The sequence below is a fragment of the Ahaetulla prasina genome, chromosome 11, assembly GCF_028640845.1.
Source record: "Ahaetulla prasina isolate Xishuangbanna chromosome 11, ASM2864084v1, whole genome shotgun sequence".
NCBI lineage: Eukaryota > Metazoa > Chordata > Lepidosauria > Squamata > Colubridae > Ahaetulla > Ahaetulla prasina.
This window is the reverse complement of record NC_080549.1, coordinates 15015706-15042255: the sequence shown is the minus strand read 5'-3', so window position 1 is coordinate 15042255 and position 26550 is coordinate 15015706. Positions and strand designations below refer to the sequence as shown.

Genomic DNA, 26550 nt, shown 5'->3' with positions numbered 1-26550 from the left:
AGGATTCCTGCTGGTTGAAATGAGGTACAATGTGATCATTTTTTGCTGCAAACTACAAGTAAAGGTAAAGGTTCCCCTCGCACATATGTGCTAGTCGTTCCCGACTCTAGGGGGCGGTGCTCATCTCTGTTTCAAAGCCGAAGCGCTGTCTGAAGACGTCTCCGTGGTCATGTGGCCAGCATGACTAAACGCTAAGGGCACACGGAATGCTGTTACCTTCCCACCAAAGGTAGTTGCGTTTCTCTACTTGTGTTTTTTACGTGCTTTTGAACTGTTAGGTTGGTAGAAGCTGGGACAAGTCACGGGAGCTGACTCCGTCACACGGCGCTAGGGATTCGAACTGCTGAACTGCCGACCTTCTGATTGACAAGCTCAGCGTCTTAGCCACTGAGCCACTGTATCCCTAAACTACAAGTAGCCCTTGCTTAATGATGGTAATTGGGACCATCTTAATGCCATCATTAAGCGAGGATCACACTGGATTGTTAAGCGATGATCCTGTGGGATCCTTCTGACTTCCTGCTGGCTTCCACATTGATTTTGCTTCTGGGAAGCCAGCCGATGGACGTGAATCACAAATTGTGTGATTGTGGGACTCTGCGGTGGTCAATTGCCAAATGCCCCAATTGCAGGGGTGAAATGCTCCCGGTTCAGACCGGATTGACTGATTTCCCTGCCCACCTCCCCATGCCCAGCTGAGCCACGCGATCATCAGAGGATTTTTTTTTTACTTTTAAAAGCATTTTTTCTTCAGGCGAAAAAATACTTTTAAAAGTAAAAAAAAAGCCTCTGATAATCGTGCAGCTCAGCTAGGATCATCAGAGGCTTTTAAAAGCATTTTTTTATAACCTCTTCAGCTGAAGAGGTTGTAGAAAAAATGCTTTTAAAAGCTTCTGGCAATCCTAGCTGAGTTACCTGATCGTCAGAGGCTTTTCTTTTCTTTTAAAAGCATTAAAAAAAAAAGTTGGCCATGCCCACCCAGTCACATTACCACCACCCCACCAAGCCACGCCCACAGAACTGGTAGTAACAAATTTTACGTTTCACTACTGCCCAATTGCAATCATATATCACAGGAGCGATGCCAATAGTCTCAGCTTCAAAGACTGGTCATAAGTACCACTTATTCCGTGTCATCATAACTTTGAACAGCCTCTGGATGAGCATCATCAAGCAAGGACTACCAGTCCTCTCTTTGGCAGGCCTTCTGATGCATCTGCCATACCTGTTTCTGCTCAAATGAGAACCACTGGAAGGGATTTTGATAGCAGAAGTAAATAGAGATTTCTTGTCTTCCTTGGCAGGTACAGTTCCTTTGTTACAGAGAGTAGAATTACCTCCCCGCAGAACCAGTACAGAGATCAGAGATCAGATGAAGATTCAGACAGGTAAGGAACTGGCTCTCAGCTCCTAACACCTTGGTGAGACACTGTGTTCTCCAGAGCAATTGTTCTGCTTTATTTTACATCCCATTAGAACTGCAGAAAAAATAATTGCTACCAACCTGCCTTCCATTGAGGACCTGTATACTGCACGAATCAAGAAGAGGGCCGTGAAAATATTTGCAGATCCTTCGCATCCTGGACATAAACTGTTTCAACTCCTACCCTCCAAACGACGCTATAGAGCACTGCACACCAGAACAACTAGACACAAGAACAGTTTTTTCCTGAAGGCCATCACTCTGCTAAACAACACTGTCAGACTATTTACTGAATCTGCACTACTATTAATCGTTTCATAGTTCCCATCACCAATCTGTTTCCACTTATGACTGTATGACTATAACTTGTTGCTGGCAATCCTTATGATTTATATTGATATATTGACCATCAATTGTGTTGTAAATGTTGTACCTTGATGAAGGTATCTTTTCTTTTATGTACACTGAGAGCATATGCACCAAGACAAATTCCTTGTGTGTCCAATCACACTTGGCCAATAAAATTCTATTCTATTCTATTCTATTCTATTCTATTCTATTCTATTCTATTCTATTCTATTCTATTCTATTCAACTCAAGGATAGCAGGTTTGGCTTTGAAATATCTTTCAAAGAATAGAATAGAATTCTTTATTGGCCAAGTGTGATTGGACAGACAAGGAATTTGTCTTTGGTGCACACGCTCTCAGTGTACATAAAAGAAAAAATACATTTTTCAAGAGTCCTAAGGTACAACACTTAATGTAGTCATAGTGTACAAATAAGCAATCAAATCATACTAGGAAACAGTCAATATAAATCTTAAGGATACCAGCAACAAGGTTATAATCATACAGTCATAAGTGGGAGGAGATGGGTGATAGGAATGATGAGAAGAATAATAGTAATAATAATGCAGACTTAGTGAATAGTTTGACAGTGTTGAGGGAATTATTTGTTTAGCGGTGTTCGGGGAAAAACTGTTCTTGTGTCCTTCAGATGGTTTTGCTGGTTAACTACCACAATAAAAATGAATAGAATAGAATAGAATAGAATAGAATAGAATAGAATAGAATAGAATTCTTTATTGGCCAAGTGTGATTGGACACACAAGGAATTTGTATTGCTCTCAGTGTACATAAAAGAAAAAATACATTCATCGAGAGTCATAAGGTACAACACTTAACGATAGTCATACTATACAAATAAGCAATCAAATCATATTAGGAAACAGTCAATATAAATCGTAAGGATACAAGCAACAAGATTACAATCATACAGTCCTAAGTGGGAGGAGATACCGTATCAGGGTATGGATGGACCATCACCTGTTGTTAATGATTGTTCCTCTCTTTCATTTCTGTGTCTCAAACTGTGTTGTCATTGGGACCCAAAATACTGAACAGAGAGAGAAACAATCTAATACATTGGAAAGCATATGTTGAATTGTGACTGTACATGATTTTAAAAACCTATTTCATCTTCCTGGTGAGGATACATTTTTCTTTTTCTTAATCCACGGTGATTCTTAGCTCATTGCAGCAAATCACCTTTATCAAATCTGACTCGATTCCATAGTTGCCTGGAATCGGTTAAAACAGGTTGTGTAGTTGTCAACCTGGAGATACAGTTCTGGGCCACATTTAGCTGCATACTCGCTTTAGGCGGGTTTAAGTTGTAGCCTGGTACAAGGTTGTGGCTTTTGCTGAGGGTGGGTTATTCTGTGTGGGTTCTCACACCAAACCCCCACTGAGGTGGGAGTTTGTTGTTGTTAGTTGCAAAGTTGTGTCCGACCCATCGTGACCCCATGGACAACGTTCCTCCAGGATTTCCTGTCCTCTACCATCCTCTGGAGTCCATTTAAGCCAGGGGTTGGCAACCTTAAACACTCAAAGAGCCACAAAGGTCCTAACAGGAAGCCCCCGTTCAATTCTGGAGCCGAACGGAAGTCCAGTTCCCCCATCATAGTCTCCTCCTAGCATGGCGTACTTTTTCCTCTGCTGAAGGGAAGTCCGGTTCCCCCACCATAGAGTCTCCTCCTAGCACGCCATCCTTTTTCCGCTACTTGTCCTAACCAAAAGCCTTATCAATTGTGGAGCTGACCAGCAACAGGGAGGCGCAGCAGATGGATGAAAAAGCCACATACGGCTCCAGAGACCCAGGTTACTGACCCGATTTAAGCTCACGACGACTGCTTCAGTGACTCCATCCAGCCACCTCCTTTTCTGTCATCCCCTTCTTCTTTTGCCCTCCATCGTTCCCAGCATTCGGCTCTTCTCCAGTGAGTCCTTCCTTCTCATTAGGTGGCCAAAGTATTTGAGTTTCATCTTCAGGATCTGGCCTTCTAAAGAGCAGTCAGGGTTGATCTCCTCTAGGACTGACTGGTTGGATCACCTTGCAATGTGAGGGACTCGCAGGAGTCTTCTCCAGCACCAGAGTTCAAAGACCTCCATTCTTTGGTGCTCAGCCTTCCTTATGGTCCAACTTTCACAGCCATACATCGCAACTGGGAAAACCATAGCCTTGACTATACGCACTTTTGTTGGCAGGGTGATGTCTCTGCTTTGGGGTGGAGGTAGCAAGTGACAAAACACATGTTGGGATGCAACAAGACATGTTTTATCATTTGGTGTCATTGCCGTTAGGAATGGACGTCTATGATCTTAACTAGAAGAAATGGAGAGATAACTTCCTTGTTGTCAAGAATGTGCTTGCTACATTGCTTGGTGGTCTGAAGTTCAGTTCCTTGATAGTCCAGCTTAAAAGCACTGGATGGCTCAGCACACTATTTTTCTATCCTTCAGTTTTATTTTAGTGGGGTTCCCTGTTCCTAGTTCTCATCTTCCTCCTTTGTTTTCTTCTCTTCTTCTTCTAGTTTAGATTTTAGATCTGCAAGGAGAGATTTCTAGATCAAACCTTGTTTCCTATTTGTATAACTTTTCAAAATGTAAGATTCTTCAACTCAATAACATCTCTGTATTAAAAAAAAGTCTTGTGGTTTCAATATATTTAAGTCTTAGTATTTCAGATTAAGTCATCTCTTTCTTTTCTTAGAGGGAATGCCTAGATTATACCAAAATCTGAAATTATTCATGGATAGAGGGTGCCAAATGTTAGAATTAAAATATATCCATGCCTTTCTGAGAGTAACACACAAAATCAGGTTTACTATTAGAAGAGCATTCACATACCTTGTGAAGTTTCACTAACAGATAATAGGAAATTATTCTACGATGCCGTTTGTCAATTGGTGCATCCTTTTTCTGGCATATTAACTTTTATGTTCCTTGTAATCAGTGCATTTGTTCTAAGCAATTTGGCTGTTGTAAGCATCAAGAGTGTTTTTCTTCTCTTGCATTGTGTTCCATGTTTGTTTCACGGTGTTCGATCCCTTTAGAACCTGAAATTAATTTTACTTTAGAGATCTTTGTTATCTTGATGATTATAGATCATGGCTTATCCTGAACAGGAGATGCCCAAAGAGCATTCTCTTTGCCAGTTGATCATAAGCATCTCCTCGTTAGAATAATTTTAATTGTGTCCTTCTTTCCTTTTGATAGAAAAACGAACCTCATGTTCACTGTCAATTGAGCTATGTTACAAGAAGTATGATAAGGCATGTTTTTAAGACTGAATGTATGGTATTTATTATGCATTGCTTATCCATCTCTCATTTCTTATTTTCTTCCCCCCCTTCCAAATTCTTCCCAATGGATTTTGGGGTTCTAGATTCCTCAGCAACCATGCTGTAGCTTTTATCTTCTTCCTCTCGAGTTCTTTTCAAATAGCCAAATATTTTTGAGTTGATATTTGAAGAATTGTTTTATACTGAACACATTTCATGAGAAGTAACTCATGAAATGGCCTACTTCCATTCCTATCACTGTTTTTTTGGAGTCTTCTAGCTCAGCCAGCAAAGCTGGCTGAGGAATTCTGGGAGTTGAAGTCCACAAGTCTTAAAGGGACCAAGGTTGGAGACCCCTGTTCTAGAGTTTGTTTTTCTTCTATAGGGTGTTTTCATTTTCTCTTTCCTTTACTATATTCTTCTTCATCGGAATTCTGAGCATATCACTTGGATGCTAGAGCCTTTGTTTTCTAATAACTAGCTCCCAAGTAGATATGGTTCGGATTGGAATCTTGGTTGCCTTTTCCATCCGTGTTAGCATCGTTAATAGTTTGTCCTTTCGCAAACTATTTGAAAATGGCTTCTTCGAACCCCAGGCAGATGTGGTGGGTTCTCCTTTCCACTCACCCTCTTTACATCTGGAGGATGCCACTTATTCCCAGATGCTTATTCCCAGAAATCTTCCATGTTTATGAATGACCTAAACTGGTAATTCATAAACTGGAAAGTAACCTTCTAACCAATTGTCCTCTTGAGAGAGAGAGAGAGAGAGAGGAACAGGATTTCTTCGGAGGGACTGACCTACTACTTTTAGCCAGGTTAGAAAACCCAATTTACAATCCTTCCTGTGTTGGACATTGGTCTCAGGATTTTTTCACATCCGGATCGCCAAGCTGGCCATTTTATCAGATCTTCAGAGTCTAGGAATGGAACAAACAGGAACAATCAACTTTACAACCACAGAATGTTGGGGTTCAACAACGGAATAGCATCCTGCTTGTACAACCAGCCGTTCCACAGCAGAAGGTAATCATCGGGGATCAAAAGAAGTGGGCCCTTCGTAGGGATGAGAAGATGGCCCAACGCTGTGGTGGGATTCAAATAGTTTAACAACCGGTTGTCTGCCATAATGACCGGCTGGGTGGGCATGGTCATGGTGGGCATGGCCAGGGATGTGTGGCAGGCAGCACTTGGCCTCCTGTACCCCCCTGGGAGCAAAAATGCACCGCACCGCCCCCGAGCCCTGTTTTGGGTCTAGTAGGCCTTCCTGCATCGTCCTGAGAGTGAAAATGGGGCACGTGGGGACTCCTGGAAGGGGCAGGGCGAGGCAGCAATTTTAACTACCGGTTCGTCCGAACTGGTTGAATCCCACCACTGGCCCAATGTCCTACTTTGGAGAGGATGTATATCTTCATAAGGCTTGGAGGGGGCTTTGTCTATTGAAAGGTCTCGTCAATCTGAACATCTGTCCAATTAAAGAATTTAGAAAAGGGAAAGCAGGAACCACCAAGAAGCTAATCGACATTTAGCAAAGGATAGCAAGCTATAGAGGCACATAAATTCTCCTGCCCCTGCCTTCCTTCTTAACATGACATCAATTGCTATTTGAGTCAGAGTCATCATTTCTAAACTTGCATTTTTACGCATCAATTAGCACTTTCAGGGTTATTATGGACATGTGGCCTCTTAGGGCATAGTAGCAGTCCTTTTGGGGTGATGGTCCTTGGATTACCTTCAGTAACAACAGGGGGAAAAATGATTTGCAAATAAAATCTGAGAACTTTGTACTTGGATATCTGGACCATTGTACCTTATTAAATTTTCAGAGTCATAAAAAGATGATGGGTCATAAATTACGTGGGTTCAGAGTTGGCTTGCTGTCAGGGTTCCGATGGATGCCCTAATTAAATCATGAGCCTCAAGCCGAGCTTCAAAAGAAATCCAGTTATTTATTAGGAGCTTTATGTCGGCATGTTCCAAGTGACCCCACATAATTTTTGACCCAATCTTGACCCTGTTTCCCCATTCCCCCCAGGGTGTGTCATCAGTCACATTTGCCAATGGAACAATTTCATGGGTTGTAGAGATCACTCCCCTCTGGCTGCTATGAATAACCCTGGGAGACAGCCTTGAGAGAGATATGTCTGGAATGTGCTTTTGTTTTTTGGCTGCCGTGCTGCTTCGCCGTTTCCCCATCCCCCTTGCCTATGGCAACTTGAGAGCAGGCCAGGGATGCATTGCAAGTTGACAGATGATTCTTCAAAAAGTGTTTGGGGACGACTAAGATCATGCTACCCCTGAATGGTAGTACAGTAGGTTAATTATAATTGCATTATAATTACAGCTGTGGTGGCGCAGTGGCTAGAATGCAGTATTGCAGACTAACTCTGCCCAATGCCAGGAGTTTGAGGTTGACTCAGCCTTCCATCCTTCCGAGGTCGGTAAAATGAGGACCCAGATTGTTGGGGGCAATAGGGTGACTCTGTCAACCACTTAGAGAGGGCTGCACTGTGAAGCAGTATATAAGTCTAAGTCTATTAATTGATACTTGTTCTTTATTGTAATTAATTTATAAAACTACTCAGAAACAGAGCAATATAAGTTATGGAAATGCATACATGCATATACAGACATGTATATGTAAGATTCTGATTTCCATCATAGGAAAAATCTGGTCAATAGCCACTCTAGAATTCTAAATTTTAGCGTTCTAGAATTTGACAGCTTTCTCTAATTTGGACATCCAGTCAGAGCAACACTGTTGAGATGCCGAGTTGCCTGCAAGAGTGCCAAATCTGGGGAAGGCATCATCATTATTATGGTTCATTGCACAGTCAGCCAGATGTTCGGTCTGGATTTGGCATTTCTGTCTAGTTATAGAGTCCTTTCCAAGGACCTGGGATAGGCAGATGTGGTTGTTTGATGGTGTTCAAGATATTGTCAAAATTCAAAATTCAATAAATAATAATAATAATTGTCGCAGGATGTAAGCTGTTCCAAGTAAAGGCAACTAGTGCAATTGACTGATGACTGAATTGGTCAATGCCGATGGTGTTCAAGTGGTGCTCCAGTTGTTTTGGGATCGCACCCAAGGTGCCTATTACTATTGGTGCCACCTAGTTAATAGTAGTAGTAGTAGTAGTAGTAGTAGTAGTAGTAGTATGCTGCCTAACGGGCAGGGACTCTAGGTGGTTTGTGATTGTTAAAAATGTTTAAAACAAAGAACATTACAAAACACAAAAATACCCGAAGACAAAGGATCAAAGAAGGCAAAGAACACAAATCCAGGAGGGAACAAGGAAAGGAAGAAGGGGGTTTCCATCCACCATGACGATGATCAGCACAGATCATCAGCAAAGATAATAAAATTCAGAAACAAAATGGTTAAGCTTTTGCGTGTTTCAACTCCTCTGATATTTATGATAACTAACGGGACAATTGTAGGCTGTGAAGAGTAATGAATGAAAAGGTTTCAAACCACACATTGTTTTAAGGTGTGTAATCTAAATGTCCAGAAGCCGATCCAGAAACAGTTGAGATTTCTAATGTCATTGTACTTTAGTAAACGACAAATCCCCAAAGTTTTAACTATCATATAAATAGGGGTGGACTTCGCATACTGTAGCAACCGGTTCGGCCAGCAGCGGAAAGATGAGCACGAGCGCATGCATGCTCGCTTGGCTCGCTCACGCGCCGTCCGTGCATGTGTGCGTCGTCAAACAACATGGCAGTTCACTCACGCGCACCATCCACGCATGTGTGCAGCGTCAAAAAACACAGCGATATAGGACGGGATTGCGCCGGGGCAGGTGGGCAGGCCCACCTGCTGGTCGCCACTACCGGTTCGCCCGAATCGGTCGGAACCAGCTGAATACCAGTTCTGCATATAAATTAAGATCTTTCTTAAAGCTCTAAAATGATCCGGCCAAGAAAAGGCTGTATTCCACGGAACTGCTGTTTTTAATTTTTTTAAAGTGTTTTCTTGAAGATTTTCCTAACAATTACAAGGTTGATCTTTGGTAAGCTCACACCTTCAGTGAAGTGTAGCAGAATGGCTTGCATTTTTTCCCCCCACATGATAAAGCCTAGCCCAGTGATAGCTAACCTTTTTGCCATTACGCGCCAAAAGCGGGGGGAGGGGGGAATGTCACGCACGTGTGTTCCCACACCCATAATTCTATGTACCCGCCCCCCCCCGTGCATGCACATGCTTCCCCCGGTTTTGGCATGCGATGGCCCGGTGGGCCCGGTAGGCCTGTTTTTCGCCCTCTCCAGGCTTCAGAGCCATTCTAGGTGCCTGAGGAGGGTGAAAACCTTCCCCCGGAGGCCCTCCAGAGGCCGGAAACAGCCCATTTGCCGACTTCTGGTCCCACCGGAAGTCAGCAAACAGGCCGTGTCTGGCTTCTGGAGGGCCTCCAGGGGGGTGGGGAAGGCCGTTTTTGCCCTCCCCAAACTCCTAGAAAGGCTCTGTAGCCTGGGGGCAGCAAAAAACAGGCCTTCCTTACCCTCACCCCTCCCCAGGCCCTCTGGAGGCAGGAAACAGTCTGTTTCCCTGCTTCCGGTGGGCCCAGTAGGCCCCGAAAGGAGCTGATCTCACGTGCCCACCAATATGGCTCCGCGTGCCACCTGTGGTACAAATGCCACAGATTCGCCATCACGGGTCTAGCCTTTGAGGGTGAGAAGAGAGAGTTCTGAATAGGAAAAAACAAACAAACCAGGATGTGCATTGTAAAAAAAGCCAAGTTTTAGTAAGTTAAAGACATTACTTTGTCTGAAACAGTAGAGCAGAGGGTTGGACTAGAAGACCTCCAGGATCCCTTCCAACGCTCTTATTCTGTTATTTTGTATTTCAACTAAGCTGAGTAATATTGAGAATAAATGTCTGGATCGTATTATTCAGAATTCTCTTTCTTGTCTGTTTATTACATCATTTCATTTGTTGTTGTGCTGTTTTTTTTTGTTGTTGTTGTTAAGACTTGAATTAACACATATCTACATTTCTTTCTAGTATGTCTTACTACCCCTTCAGAGATGCTGGGACTAGCATTCCAAAAAGCCATAGAGTGCCTTTTTATAAGAACATCTGCGACACAGAAAGTGGAAGGTAAAGATTAAGAATGTTAACTAATATGTGAATTATTAGAATTTTTTTTTTAAAAAAAAAATCAGGGCACCAAACCAATTGGGTGAGCTTGGGCCAATGGTGAAATCTGAACCGGTTTACTACCGGTTCACTGGCTGCGCATACCCTCACCATGCACCAAAGCACACAGCGGGATGATCAGCTGTGGCACACAATCTTTTTTATTTTTACTTTTAAAAGCATTTTTTCTACAACTTATAGATTGTAAAAAATGCTTTTAAAAGTAAAAAAAAAGGCTCTGACAATCACGCAGCTCAGCTGTGATCATCAGAGCCTTTGTTTATCTTTTAAAAGCATTTTTTCTACAACCTATTTGGCCGAATAGATTGTATCAAAAAAAATGCTTTTAAAAGTAAAAAAAAAAAGGCTCTGATGATCAGGCAGTTCAGCTGGGATCGTCAGAGCCCTTTTTTATCTTTTAAAAGCATTTTTTCTACAACCTATTTGGCCGAATAGATTGTATCAAAAAAAATGCTTTTAAAAGTAAAAAAAAAAAGGCTCTGATGATCAGGCAGTTCAGCTGGGATCGTCAGAGCCCTTTTTTATCTTTTAAAAGCATTTTTTACAAACTATTCGGCCGAATAGATTGTAAAAAAACTGCTTTTAAAAGTAAAAAAGAAGACTTTGACGATCGCGTGGCTCAGCTGTAATCATCAGAGCCTCTTTTTTTTAACCTTTTAAAAACATTTTTTAAAAAGAAGCAGCAAGCGGGGAAGTGGGCAACCGGGCATTGGGTGGGCATAGGCGGAGTGGAGGGTGGGGGAGGCAGGGATTTTTGCTATCGGTTCTCCAAACCACCCGCTACCATCGCTATCGGATCAGCCGATCCGGTCCGAACCTGGAGCATTTCACCCTGCCTTGGACCAGTCATTCTCTCACAGCCCCAGGAAAAAAACAGTAGTAAGCCGCTTCTGAAAACTTGCCAAGAAAACTGCAGGCGCTTGTCCAGGCAGTTGCCAGGAATCAAGACTAATTTGAATGCACCCCCCCTAAAAAGGTAACATTTCTCCTAAATTTAGGGTACCTATTTATCTACGTAACTATCCTACATGGTACGGCGGCCTAAGGAGTCTGGAGAAAAAAAAGGACTAGGGGTGATATGGTTCTAGTATTTGAGGGGCTGTCATAATGAAGGGACAGGGTGGCTCAGGGGCTAGGACGTTGAGCTTGTCAATCGAAAGGTCAGCAGCTCAGCGGTTCAAATCCCTAGTGCTGCCGTGTAACGGGGTGAGCTCCTGTTACTTGTCCCAGCTTCTGCCAACTTAGCAGTTTCGAAAGCATGTAAAAATGCAAGTAGAAAAAATAGGGACCACCTTTGGTGGGAAGGTAACAGCGTTCCGTGCGTCTTTGGTGTTGAGTCATGCCGGCCACATGACCACAAAGACGTCTTCGGACAGCGCTGGCTCTTCGGCTTTGAAACAGAGATGAGCACCGCCCCCTAGAGTCCGCAACGACTAGCACATATGTGTGAGGGAAACCTTTACCTTTTACCATAATGAAGAGAGGGGATAAAGTTATATTCCAAAGCACCAGAAGGCAAGACAAGAAACAATGGATGGAAACTGGAATTAAGGAGAAACTTCCTAATAGGGAGGCCAATTAACCAGTGGAACAGCTTGCCTTCAGAAGTTGTGGGTGCTCCATCACTAGAGGGTTTTAAGAAGAGACTGGACAACCACTTGTCTCAAATTGTACGGGGTCTCCTGCTTGAGCATGGGGTTGGACTAGACTAGAAGATCTCCAAGATCTCTAACAGCTCTATTCTGATCAAAGCCGCAGATTATTAATCTCCTGGTCCTGTTTTTACAATATCTCAAATAATCCTGTAGATGGCATCAGAGTCATTTATTCCTTGGGTGCTTTTAGTATAGATGCCTTTCCTAAAGTTTTAGAATAGAATAGAATAGAATTTTTATTGGCCACGTGTGATTGGACACACAAGGAATTTGTCTTGGTGTATATGCTCTCAGTGTACATAAAAGAAAAGATACCTTCATCAAGAATTCTAAGGTACAATACTGAATGATAGTCATAGGGTACAAATAAGAATAGAATAGAATAGAATAGAATAGAATAGAATAGAATAGAATAGAGTAGAATAGAATAGAATTTTTATTGGCCACGTGTGATTGCACACACAAGGAATTTATCTTGGTGTATATGCTCTCAGTGTACATAAAAGAAAAGATATCTTCATCAAGAGTTCTAAGGTACAATACTGAATGATAGTCATAGGGTACAAATAAAAATAGAATAGAATAGAATAGAATAGAATAGAATAGAATAGAATAGAATAGAATAGAATTTTTTATTGGCCACGTGTGATTGCACACACAAGGAATTTGTCTTGGTGTATATGCTCTCAGTGTACATAAAAAAAAGATACCTTCATCAAGAATCATAAGAAGAGAAGAGAAGAGAAGAGAAGAGAAGAGAAGAGAAGAGAAGAGAAGAGGAGAGAATTTTTTATTGGCCAAGTGTGATTGCACACACAAGGAATTTGCTCTCAGTGTACATAAAAGAAAAGATACCTTTATCAATCTCCACCATTTTGTGGGGATTCATTCATTCTACAGCAGATAAAGAAGATCCTGATCTCAGAACCTCCAGGATTTACCTGAATGAGTAGCTGCGTTGTTATCCTTGTGTTTGCTTGCACGTTGTTGACTTTTTGCAAGGAGAGAATGAAGTGAGAGGATCTTGCCTAGAAACCAAGTTTGAGTATCTGGGCGATAAACATGATATTTATCTGGGGTGAAATTCAGCAAGTTCTGACAGGTTTTGGAGAACCAGTAGCGGAAATTTTGAGTAGTTTGGAGAACCGGCAAAAACCACCTCTGGCTGGCCCCAGAGTGGGGTGGGAATGGAGATTTTGCAATATCCTTCCCCCAGGAATGGGGAGGGAATGGAGATTTTGCAATATCTTTCCCCCAGGAGTGGGAAGGGAATGGGGATTTTGCAGTATCCTTCCCCTGGAGTGGGGTGGGAATGGAGATTTTGCAGTATCCTTCCCCTGCCACGCCCACCAAGCCACACCATGCCCACCAAGCCACGCTCACAGAACCGGTAGTAAAAAAAAAAATTGAATTTGACCGCTGATATTTATGATAACATGATAACGTAACATCGGAAGTTGTGGGAGCTTCATCACTTGAGACTTTCAAGAAGGAACTGGACTGCCATTTGTCAGAAATGGTGTAGGGCCATGATGGCGAACCTATGGCACGTGTGCCACAGGTGGCACGCAGAGCCATATCGGTGGTCCCGTGAGCTCTAAAGCAGGATTTCTGGTCCCATCGGAAGTCAGCAAATGGGCAGTTTCTGGCTTCCGGAAGTGGGGTGGGGAATACTGTTTTGCCCTCCCCGGGCTCCTAGAAAGGCTCGAGCCTGGGGAGAGCAGAAAACAGGCCAACTCGGCCCACTGGGCCGTAAGCGGGGGGAAGCGCGGGGGCGGGACACATAGAATATGGGTATGGGCAAGCACGTGTGTGATTCCCCCCGCTTTTGGCACACAATGGCAAAAAGTTTAGCCATCACTAGTGTAGGCTCTCCTGCTTGAGGGGGGTGGCGGGTTGGACTAGATGACCTATAAGGTCCCTTCCAACTCTGTTTAATCTAATCTAATCTAATCTAATCTAATCATGGTTTAGGACCGGGTTATTTACGAGACCGCCTGTTGCCACTGATAGCCTCCCATCGACCTGTGCGCTCCCACAGGGTGGGCCTTCTCAGGGTGCCGTTGACCAAACAATGCCAGTTGGCGGCCCCCAGGGGGAGAGCCTTCTCTGTGGCGGCACCTGCCCTTTGGAATGAGCTGCCTCTGGGGTTGCACCAACTCCCCGACCTCCGGACCTTCAAACGCGAACTTAAGACTTTATTATTTCACCGTGCGGGACTGGCCTAAGCAAAAATTTTTAAATGAAAATTTTAATGGGTTTTATGTCGGTCTATGACCGTTTCAGTTTGATTCGGCCTACTGTAATTTGGTTTTTTAATTCTACTTTTAAATTTGTGTTTGTATTTTGTGTCGGTTTTAATATGGCTGTAAACTGCCCTGAGTCCTCCGGGAGAAGGGCGGTATAAAAAGTTAAATTATAAATAAATAAATATAAATAAATAAATATTATAAGTGTTCAAATTTCTTTCTCTTGCAGGAATTTGACTGATTCCGAGGCAAAAGATCTCCCTGCTTCCTTTGAACAGAAGAATTTTTCTAACTATGATTCAGATTCCTCGGCATCAGGGTAGCGTATACTGAAGAAAGACGGGGTGGGGTGGGGTTTGGGGTGGGGGAGAAACAGTTTCTTCTATCTGTCAGGCTGCCTCTGATTATATCTAGGAAAGAATACACCTTGACTTCATTTGTAAATAAAGAAAAGTACTTTTACTAGATACATCCGGACTGCAGCAGTATAAAGTTGGATCTGAGGCAAAATATGGCTAACATTCCATATCCCATCGTTAGTCCCTCCTTCCCCAAGAGGTCAGGCTGGTCTGGTCCAATGCCAGCTCCTTCTCGCCCCCGTGGTAATCTTCTTCTGCAGGACTCTGGCTGTAAATCATCTTAGGAATGCAATGTCCATTGAAAGCCGGCGGGCGCTCTAACATTCCTGCTGAAGTGAAACCATCAATCTCCCCTCCCTTTGATCTCATGTCAGACGACACTCTTAAAGGGCCCTCTCTACTTAACCTGAATCCATGAGCTATTTACATTACACATAAAAACCCCATTGCAATCTAACTACTGAATATCAAGTGTACAAAAGGATGTGAGAATTGGAGTGGAGGCTGACATTCGGCCCTCCTGCAACAAGGATGTTAGTCCTAGAAAAGAAAAGAGAAAAGTTAGGGTTCGTCAGGACATTTTTTATAGAATTTATAGAATTGTGCTATCTTTTCAACATACCAGATGCCACATTCCTTATTAACTTATTCGCCGCCTCTGAAATGTGTATCTCTTTTGTTCCCGTTAGCAAAGGCCTCCTCTTTGTGAAAGAATCCATCAAAAGCATGGAGCTGTCCTCCTCCCCACGTTACAACAGGTGAGATACCAAAGGCAAGGCAAGCCGGCAATTCTTTTTCCAATGCCGAAAAATCCCGCGCGACAATCAGAAGAATTTGCTTGCAATGTTCTTATTGGGCTCACACTTAGCTTTGGGTTCTCTTTATTATTTTCTCCAATTGTCTTCACATTAGTACTTTTTTGTCTTCTTCAGCATCTAAATACCATGCATGCCAATGGTCTCTCTGTGGGGGGGTCCTTGGTGGTCTTTGAGCTTGGTGGTTTTCTTTTTCTTTTCTTTTTTTATTCAAAAAGTTTTACAGAAAATTTCTCCCCCCCTTTCTCCCCCTCCCCTCCCCCCTCCCTTCACAACCCCCCTCCCCCCCCGACTTCCCGGAACGAGCACAAGGTATAGTTAAAAATAAAACAAACATATGCTAAAAAATTTCCATCCCAACTTAATTATACCCCTACAATCATCAATTCCTAACTTCCCCCGAAAACAATCAAAAATAATACATCATAATCATTCAAAAACAGTCTGATAACTCTTAGTCTGATATCTACGTTGAATATAGTCAATCCATTTTTTCCATTCCTTTAAGTATCTTTCTTGCGTATTGTCTTTCAAAAAGGCTGATATCTTCGCCATCTCAGCCAAATTGGCAACTTTCAATATCCATTCTTCTATTGTAGGTACTTCTTTTTTCTTCCAGTATTGTCCTATTAGTAATCTTGCTGCTGTTATTAGATTTAAAATCAATTTAGTCTCAATTACTGTACAGTCCGTAATAATTCCCAACAGAAAAAATTGCGGCAGAGCTTGGTGGTTTTCTTCAGAGGTTTCATTACCTAACTAGGTAATATCATCAGTGCTGGAAGGGAGTGAGAATGGAATGGAATAGAATAGAATAACAGAGTTGGAAGGGACCTTGGAGGTCTTCTAGTCCAACCCGCTGCTCAGGTAGGAAACCCTCTACCATTTCAGACAAATGGTTGCCCAATCTCTTCTTAAAAATTTTCAGTGTTGGAGCATTCACAATTTCTGGAGGCAAGTTGTTCCACTGGTTAATTGTTCTACCTGTCAGGAAATTTCTCCTTAGTTCTAGGTTGCCTCTCTCCTTGATTAGTTTCCATCCATTGCTTCTTGTCCTACCCTCAGGTGCGCTGGAAAATAACCTTATCCCTCTCTTCATTATGGCAGCCCCTGAGATATTGGAAGACTGCTATCATGTCACCCCTATTTCTTCTTTTCATTAAAGTAGACATATCCAATTCCAGCAACCGTTCTTTGTATGTTTTTTGTGGGGTAAAGGAGGAGAAGGACTTTGGGGTTCTTAATGCTGTTGGAGGTTGGTAGTTTTGTTACAGATATTTCATTACCAAACTAGATAACATCATCAGTACTAAAAAGGAGTGAGGTTTGTGGAGAGGAGGAGGAGGAGGACTATAGGGTCCCGAGTGCTCTCCGAGCTTGGTGGTTTTGTTACAGACGTTTCATTACCAAACTACGTAACATCATCAGTGCTAGAAGGGAGTGGGGATTTGCTCTTATTTTTATATCCCGGTGGCTTGCCCCATCAGAGTTAGTGGGAGCGTTCTTGGTGCTTCACCAAGTGGCCTCGCTGTCATCTTTCTGTGTTTCTGCAGAGGTAATTTATGGCAAGGGGTTAAATGCAAGCGCATGCAAAAGTAGGCAAATTGCTTTGAAGGCTTCTGGCCTTTTTCATTTTATTTTCATTTTTTAATTTATTTTTTGAATTTATATCCCGCCCTTCTCCGAAGACTCAGGGCGGCTTACATTGTGTTAAGCAATAGTCTTCATCCATTTGTATATTATATACAAAGTCAACTTTTATTGCCCCCAACAATCTGGGTCCTCATTTTACCTACCTTATAAAGGATGGAAGGCTGAGTCAACCTTGGGCCTGGTGGGACTTGAACTTGCAGTAATTGCAAGCAGCTGTGTTAATAACAGACTGCATTAGTCTGTAGAGCCACCAGAGGCCCTTTATCTTTACCCAATTCATCTTTAATTGAATATTTCCTCTTTGTCCAGCATTTTTTAATTTTGCTTTCGGATGAAATTTCTTTTCCAGAAAGACATCCTGGAATATTGCAGCATTCCATCAAACACTACGTGGTTTGTTTGTTTTTTTAATTTTTGGCTTTTCACTAATCGTGAGAAAGCACTGTTTCAGGAACGTTAAAAAAAACCCCAACAATATCTCCTGAATGTAATCAGTAATTTGCGATGTAACGATTAATAGTTAATTTCTTCACCCTTTCCTTCTCCAGTCGCAGCTTGGTTGACTTGTCTGAACTGGAGAATCCAAGCTACAGCAGTACCAGCTATCTGAATAACACATCTCCCAAAAGGTAAAGCCGACTGTTGGCTTGTTGCTCCTGTTGTGGTTTGATATAGGATCTCTTCCAAAGCAGACAAGTGCCACGCTTTCATCAACCAGGCAGAAATGGGATGGTACTGTGGTTCAACATCTTGCGAGAACCTAGCTATTGTTTTCTGTTGGGTGAATTACCCTTGGTAAGCGTTGTTGGGAAGTGTGTTCTATGGTTACAGAGATCATTTTTAATTTAGGTTTTTGTGTGTTGTGTGAATTCAGCTAATAATAACTAAGCAGAGCTTGCAAGCCTGAAATCCAGCACACACAGAATTTTATGAAGAAGTCAATGTCAGGCGCAAAAGATCAGTTCCATGCATGAAGGTCCAATTAAACTGATTTATTGCTACTTATGTCCATGCACAGGAATCTTCTCAACTAACACTTAGCAACTGGTAAGGATCAAGGGAATTCAAGGGAGCTGTTGGACTTAGTTAGTTTGTGGCTATGTAGGGATTCTAGGCTGATCCCTCTTTTGACTCCGCCCCCAGGTTTTGCTATTTCTTTTCCTATAGTTAGTGGTGTTGTTGTTTTTAAGTGGGAGGCCAAAGACAAGGTGTCCCCCTTCCAATTTCATACAAAGCAGGAGATAATGGCAGTAAGACAGTATTATTGGCGCACCTCTGTCTTCCAATACTTCACTACCAATTTTGCACCTTACTGATGGGAAGATTTGGCCATAAGAGCTCTTTGAGTTGCATGTGGTGTAGAAAGCAGTGTATCTTCTTCAACATGAAGCTGTATGAAATTAGAAGCATGTTGACCATTGTCTTTGGCCTATCGTCATCTTCCTTCCTTCCTTCTCCTAGGTCTTTGGAAGATATTTGTACTTCCTGTGGCCGAGTAATCCGCAACTGTGCCAAGATATCTATTGAGAACCTCAACATCAGCTGCCATGAATATTGCTTCAAAGTAAGGATGAGCCTGATAAATGTGGTATTCATGGAGCTATGAAGGGGCACCAGGTTGGTCTAATGGTTAAGGCACCAGGTTAGAAAGCAAGAGACCATGAGTTCAAGTCCCACCTTAACCATGGAAGCCCAGCGGGTGACTTTAGGCCAGTTACTCTCTCTGTTTCAACCCAACTCACCTCACAGGGTTATTGCTGTGGGATGTTCTGACCTAGGCTTCCCAAGAGCACGAAGCAGACTTATTGTCCTGACAAAAACCCCTTGTTATTAAGTTACTGTGAATTCCTCTCATTCACATCCAGCAAAGTCTTTCAAGGGAGAATTTACAGTCACAGACCTTATCTGGCTTGGAGAGCGGCCAGGCCGATATCTTCAAAACTTGGCAAGGAGACTCAGAGAGTCACGAACCAATTAAGCAAACTAATTGTCTCTTGCAAACTCCCCTCCTCTTTCACTCTTTATTCCCTATGGGAGGGGCCATTCACTGTCCACCTGTGGCTTTACTCCTGAGTCAACCCTTGTTCCTTAGCTGTTCCATTCTCCTGGCAGCTCTGCGCATGTGCACACTGGGAACAGGCTCCAGCTGTTCTCCTGCCCCACTGATGTCCAAAGGTAGCTGACAACTGTCAGACGGCCCTGGCCCCATCTCTGCCTCCGACGCAGAGCACTCATCAGAGCCTTCCCCAGACTCCAGGACTGGCCCATGTTCCTCCTCGCTGCCTGAGTCTGCCACCAGGTCTGCTGGCCGCTGGCGGCCCACAACGTGGGGAAAATAGGAGGAAGGCATGTTGGAATTGAGTTGAGTTCTTGATAAAAGTAATAAAGACGGGATACCAATAAATAAGTCGGGAGGAGAAAGTAGGTGGGAACCTTCACTCCTTAGCTGCATAATGGGATGTCCTCATCACCAAGTCTCACACTTTCTGTCTGACCCTCCTAAGCTTTAGCCTGTAAATTCATGCATGATCTGATTCAGTCACATGGCAAATACATTACAGATGGAACCACTGGTTGTTTATGAGTTGCCTAGCTGCAGAGCAGTATACATTTTGTATAGGCATGTAAAAGACATGTCCACAGCTAAGTAGAGGGCACCTATCTTGCTTTTTCTCTCGCAGTGCGGAATCTGCCACAAGCCAATGGGAGATCTGTTGGATCAAATCTTCATTCATCGGGATATTGTCCACTGTGATAAGTGCTACGAGAAGCTCTTTTAGGTGAGCATATTCTGCAAGGGTTAGAGATCTGGCGATATTGGAAGAGGATCCTGCCTAGAGCACAGAACGTAGAATCATAGGGCCAGGAGGGACTTTGGAGGTCTTCTAGTCCAACCCCCTGCTCAAGGCAGAAGAATTATGCCATCCAAGTCAAATGGTCGCCTAGTTTACTTTTGAAACCTCCCATGATGGAGTAGTGGTGAAATCCGAACCGGTTTACTATCGGTTTGCTGGCTGCACCACAGCTGTGATCGTCGGAGCCTTTTTTAAAAACTTTTTTAAATGCATTTTTTTTACTACCTATTTGCCCGAGCCGGTAGTAAAACAATGCTTTAAAAAAAGGAAAAAACAAGGCTCCAACAATCGCGCACCATAGCTGATCACACACACCCCGCGCGCTGTTCTATTTACCTTCCTTCCCATGCCTCCCTTTGGTGTGCACTGCATGAATGTGCACCTCACATTTGGTGCATGGTGCGGACTGCGCATGTGCGATCCAGTAGTAAAAAATGCTAAAAAGGTTTTTTTTAAAAAGTTCTGATGATCGTGCGTCGCTCAGCTGACATTTTTTACTATCAGTTTGCTGAACCAGTAGCCATTTTTACTACCGGTTTGGCCGAACCGGACCAAACTGGTAGCATTTCACCCCTGTGATGGAGCATCTACAATTCCAGGAGGCAAGCTACTCCATTGATTAAATGTTCTTGCGGTCAGAAAAGTTGTCCTTATTTCTAGGTTGGATCTTTCTTGAGCAAGCTTCTACCTGTTGCTTGTCAGCCTAGCTGTTCCCTGTCCAATTTTCTCCTTAGATCCCACGGATTGGACCGGTCTGCCCAAAGAGACGCCTACCTTCATCTGTGTTCCTGGGTTCTCCTAAGGACTCTTTGATCCAGCAAGCATCCTCTTCCCCAGCCATTCCTCCTTCCTCATCTTCAGGCAGGCCAAGTGGTTTACATTCAACAATGATGAAGTTATGTCATTGAGGATGCTACATCAGGAAGAGGATGTATTGCTGCCTGAGTTTCAACTGGCTGCATCTGGGGACTCCTCCTCAGTCTTGGTTGCTCGTCCAGGAGTCCTTCTGCCCTTCCTTCCATGATAGCACTGTGGCTTCATTCAACTTGGCCAGCAACCAATAAAACCAGGCTTTATAGCAGGAAGGAAGAGGAAACGGGATCATCTGTTTTAAAAAAAAAGAGGGAGGGAGATTCAGTCATTTTTATCAGGAACACATCTTATTCCATTTATCCCTAGGAAGTCTTTAGCCACAGCTAGGAAGCATTCAGTTCCAAGACACGTGCCTTGAATGCAAAGGGTTTTAAAATGGATGTGTAAAATGTTTTGATTCCAAAGGCATCAGGCACAAAACACCGGTGTGTGTGTGTTTTTCAGCCATTTCAGGAGGTTTTTGAGCTTGAAACACTCTAGAACAGGAATCTCCAACCTTGGCCCCTTTAAGACTTGTGGACTTCAACTCCCAGAGGGACTCTGGAGTTGAAGTCCACAAGTCTTAAAGGGACCAAGGTTGGAGACCCCTGCTCTAGAATTGTCTGAAGTAAGAATTTCGATGTTTTGCGCACCTCAAAAGTTTGCCTTCGGGAATCCCTGAGACCGAGGCCACGCATCAGGCATTGAGGTTATGTCTTCTGCAGGTTTTTTTATTTTTTTACCATGGGCTGAGGCTGATGGGATTTGGAATCCAAAGCGCCAAGGGAGTCACTATTTTGTTTTATCCTCGTTTTACCCAGAGAAGAAATTATTGAGCTAACTCAAATGTTTTTCAAACATGGCAAAACTTTTAAGATGTGTGGATTTCAACCCCCCAGAATTCCCCATCTAGCATGGAATTCTGGGAGTTGAAGTCCTCACAATTTAAAGTTCCCAAGTTTAAAGTTCCCAAATTTAAAGTTCCCACATTTGAATTCAATGGTCCAATTGTCCTATTCAGTATCAGGCAGCGTCTTGCGTCTACCGCTGCGGTATTTTTCCCTCCTGGGGAAAAATTATTTTATAAATATCATTGATTCTGTTTGAGATTATACATTCTTCATTGTTGGGAAATCAGTTATGGTTAATTTCTTAGCTATTTGTATCATATCTCTAAAGGGATAATAAGCGTATATGTGAGATAACATACTTTTTGCAATATTCTTGAGTTTTAATTCCTTTACACCTATTCTCTTCAGACTCAAGTGAAGAGACTTATGCTGAAGCTTTCAACTAGCTAGTAGCTTAATATATTTTTGTATATTAACAAAAAAATATGGAAGATATAGATATAGATATGAGGAAATATATATGATCATGTTTATGTGATGAGTATATTGGAAGTTTTAACAAACAGGAAGCAGAAGGGGAAAGATACATAGCCACACTTTCAGTCTCTGTTTTCTGCACACTATATCAATTTTAACTTGGATCATCGTTGCCTATTTCCAGATACCTGGGCAAAACAATGGGAAATAGGCTTCTCAAAGGTCAAAGCCTTTACTGTCATTGTACATATCCTGTATACACAAGGAAATTGGTTCAGCCTCTACTGGTGCAGCCCATCCAAGAATACAAGACAAGAAGAGTTAAATTCTCCCGAGTTAAAACCCTTAAATTACATGGAAAAACACTGTGGATGCTACTCTGTGTGGGAGCAGAGGCTCAACCTACAGCAGAATTAGCTTTGCATATTTTGGAAATAAATGAAGCAATACGCATTATAATCTAAAGAGGGAGAATGCTAGAACGTCTCCATTTACCCAACACTATGGTTTTATGAGATGAATATAGATGCTGCGCACAAGATTCCCTGTATTTTGTTTATGGAATATTGGGAGAGAGACGTTGAACATCTCCAAAGCCATTTTCTCTTGAATGCTGCCAAGGGAAGGTCTTCTCCATTCGATAGGAGCAACAGGTGTTGGGGAAGGTGTTTAATTCTTTTCTTGAAAGTCAAGGTAAAAAAAAACACAAAACGGGTATCAGAATTCACCTTCCCAACTGCTTGATTCCAGAACACCAACAACGCCAACAGATGTTGGCAGCTTGCTAACTGCAGCTATGTCACAATTTTCTCTCACTTGGTTCCCAATGGAGGCTTAGAAGCAGGACGCTCAGCCAAACAGGATATACTCTTTTTTCTCTTTCCCTCCTTAAGTGGTTTCCTTTGCTAAGAACGATGGTAGAAAAAAAAAATAGTTAAGAGGTGAAAAATGACATAAACTGGACCACATCCAGGGGTGGGATTTAGCCGGTTTGGGCAAACTGGTAGTTGTGACCTGTGGGTGACCCACCTGTCCCAGTGCTATGCCATCTTATTTAGCTGCATTTTTTATGCTGCGCGCAGGTGTTCGGCCTTCTGCGCAAAGCACATGAGCAGAAGGCCGCGCACGCTCACATTTCTGGTACTGGGGCGAACCAGTTGTTAAATTATGTTAAGCTCACCTTTGACCTCACCCTGTAATATTGAGATAGGAAGATTACACTCGTACAAAATGTTCCAAGACATTGAAATTTTTGTGGATGGAGAAAATCAAACAAGACAAGAATCTTTGACTGTTCCGTCGCAAAGCTGGGGGATAATATTTTGATGGCCTCCGGCAAAGTCGTATTTAGCTACATTAAATCTAATTTAATGAACAATTCCTACCTTCACAAGTATTTTTCCTCGGTGTGAAGCTATTGCCCTGCCCAACTCATCACCCTCCAGATATGTTGGACCCCTACTTCCATAATCCTCCATAGGGTTTAACTGGCTGAGAATTATGGGAACAGTAGTCTAACATTTTGGAAAGGCCTCTCAGTTGGGCAAGGCTGTTTACGAACATAAGAAAGAAAAAGAAAAGCCCAAGTCGGGTGAGGTCTGTTTTTTTTTTTTTAAGTAAATATTTATCTTCTCTGCTGATTTCCTGTTAAGGTAATTGTCCAAAGGTGGACTTTCGCAAACAGCACTTAAGAGTTTAACTAAGAAGCATGTGATATTTTAGACGGAACTGAACTGTCATTCTATTTCCTTGAGGATTTGTATCCCAGAAAGCTTTAGACAGGCATCGGTAGGTCATTACAAGAGTTTGTTTTTTTGTTTTGTTGCTGTGCTGTTTTTCTCTGCCTCTCTTTCTCTTTCTGAAGCAAATTCTAAATTGCCATGTTAGATTCTAATAAATATTCTATGTGGAAAATTGATTGGAGTTCTTCATTGAATGGTGTGATGTATTTCCCAATGCAATATTGGTTGGCATCTTAAGGAGCCAAAGAAGCCTGAGAGACATGCGTGGGTATCATCTGGGCACTGCCGAGATGCTATAAACCACTCTTCAATCAGCACAATGCTTGGATGATGTTACAAAAACACTCTGGATGACAAGAGACAGTCTGGCCAAAGACTTAAGGTTAGGTTTTTGTATTGTTGCATGTAACAAACACACAATTCCCAGTGGCACTCTCCAGGCCTGGGAATCCGTGAAGTTGGCAGTTCTAGGAATATTCAGCACACCAAGTTGAGTAAGGCTTGAAATAAACCATGGGTTCCCAGAAAAATTTGGATGTTCAGAGACTGCATAATTGTCTGCTGAAGAGGCTTTAATTAGAATTAGAACACTTAATGGAGCCTGGAGAAAATTGATTTGAATTTTATTCTCTCAGCATTCCCAAATATTTAAATTGAAGTTTTTAAAAACAAAACAAAACAAAAAAACTTATCCACAGTTGTTGAGTGACAAACAGAGGGGGAAAAGGTTACCTTCCAACACTATTTCTCTTCCAAATATTTGCTGATGGTGTTCTTGATGGGTCATAATAAGAATCATTCATTCATTCATTCATTCAATTTCTATAGCCTTCCATCTCAAACAGGTGACTTAGATCATAACTTCATGCAGATTTTGGGGGCTTTGCACCCCATCCCAATGTTGCTGAACCAGACTTCCAGCATTTCTTATTACAGACACCTCTGTTGGGGCTGCTAACAGTTCTAATTTATCCAGAAGGCCACAGGTTCAAGTCTCTCCTTGCTAGCCTCTGCAAATGCATTTTAATTTTTTATAACTTTTTACTACCCGCAGAGTGCATTTACAAAATGCGGTTTCCTTCTCCTCGTTCATTATTCTCCAAAGCACCTGAAGGCAAGAAACAATGGTTGGAAACTAATCAAAGAGAGAAACAACATTGATTGTATACAATTTCATATAGTTATTACATACTTACGGTTATATATATGCTTATATATCGTATAGTTATTTCATGCTTATGGTTATATATAATGTTGTGACAAATAAAATAAATAAAATAAAGGAGAAACTTCCTAACAGTCAGGACAATGAACCAGTGGAACTGCTTACATTCAGAAATCATGGGTGCTCCATCACTGAAGGTTTTTAAGAAGAGACTAAACCAGGGGTGTCAAACTCGATTTCATTGAAGGCCGCATTAGGGTTGTGTTTGATCTGGGGGGGGGGGCTGGCCAGCTCGACGTCACTCGTGTCAGGGGCACCAGTTCCGTTTTTGGCTGCGACAGCCTCCTGCAACCCTGTGCCAGTGAAAATGGAGCTTCTTATTCACTGGCAGTGGCACCATGGACCAGACCTTTGCTATTTCCAGGGCAGCCCCCTGGGGCAGATCTAAGCAACCTGCGGGCCGGATTCGTCCCCCAGGCCTTGAGTTTGACACCTCTGGACTAGACAGTCACTTATCTGAAATAGTATAGTGTCTCCTGGTTGAGCAGGGGGCTGGACTAGAAGATCTGCAAGGTCCCTTCCAACTGTTCTGTTCTATTCTATTCTTTGCTATTCTATTCTATTCACTATTCCATTCTCTCTTATTGCTATTCTATTCTAATTGCTATTCTATTACCTCTCTTCTCTCCTCTTCGTTGCAATTCTATTCTAATTTCACTTCCATTCTCTTTTCTCCTCCTCTCCTCTCCTCTCCTCTCCCTATTTCCTATTCTCTTCCTATTTTTTATTCTCTTTTCTTCTTCTATTCCTATTTTTATTCTATTCTATTCTATTCTTATTTCCTATTCTATTCCTATTTCCTATTCTATTCCTATTTTTTATTCTATTCTAATGTCTCCTCTCTTCTCTTCCTATTTTTTATTCTATTCTATACATTGCTATTCTATTCTAATTGCAATTCCATTCTCTTCTCCTCTTCCTATTCTCTTCCTATTTTTTATTCTCTTTTCTTCTTCTATTCCTATTTTTTATTCTATTCTATACATTGCTATTCTATTCTAATTGCAATTCCATTCTCCTCCTCTTCCTATTCTATTCCTATTTTTTATTCTATTCTCTTCTATTCCTCTTCTATTCCTCTGTAGAGCTGATCCAGCTCTACAGAGGAATTATTGAGTCTGTCATTTGCACCTCGATAACTGTCTGGTTCGGTTCTGCAACCCAACAAGAAAAACACAGACTTCAGAGGATAATTAGAACTGCAGGAAAAATAATTGCTACCAACCTGCCTTCCATTGAGGACCTGTATACTGCACGAATCAAGAGGGCCGTGAAAATATTTGCAGATCCCTCGCATCCTGGACATAAACTGTTTCAACTCCTACCCTCAAAACGACGCTATAGAGCACTGTACACCAGAACAACTAGACACAAGAACAGTTTTTTCCCAAAGGCCATCACTCTGCTAAACAAATAATTCCCTCAACACTGTCGGGCTGTTTGCTGAATCTGCACTGCTATTGGTCGTTTCATGGTTCCCATCGCCAATCTCTTTCCACTTATGACTGTATGACTATAACTTGTTGCTAGCAATCCTTATGATTTATATTGATATATTGACCATCAATTGTGTTGTAAATGTTGTACCTTGATGAACGTATCTTTT

At 42.3% G+C, this 26550-nt stretch overlaps 1 protein-coding gene across 2 annotated transcripts in view; it reads left to right on the top strand.

The window, feature by feature from the left end:
- The window catches only part of ZNF185 (zinc finger protein 185 with LIM domain), an 80746-nt gene extending 58474 nt beyond the window's left edge, over nucleotides 1-22272 (top strand). For both annotated transcript variants that reach the window (XM_058196586.1, XM_058196585.1), the window contains 8 exons: nucleotides 1305-1388; nucleotides 10056-10151; nucleotides 14345-14434; nucleotides 15164-15232; nucleotides 17491-17571; nucleotides 18404-18506; nucleotides 19624-19722; nucleotides 20532-22272. In XM_058196586.1, the coding sequence (XP_058052569.1) occupies nucleotides 1305-1388; nucleotides 10056-10151; nucleotides 14345-14434; nucleotides 15164-15232; nucleotides 17491-17571; nucleotides 18404-18506; nucleotides 19624-19722 (622 nt within the window). In that variant the 3' untranslated portion in view covers nucleotides 20532-22272. The remainder of the gene's footprint in view (nucleotides 1-1304; nucleotides 1389-10055; nucleotides 10152-14344; nucleotides 14435-15163; nucleotides 15233-17490; nucleotides 17572-18403; nucleotides 18507-19623; nucleotides 19723-20531) is intronic.
- Nucleotides 22273-26550: the final 4278 nt, after the last annotated feature.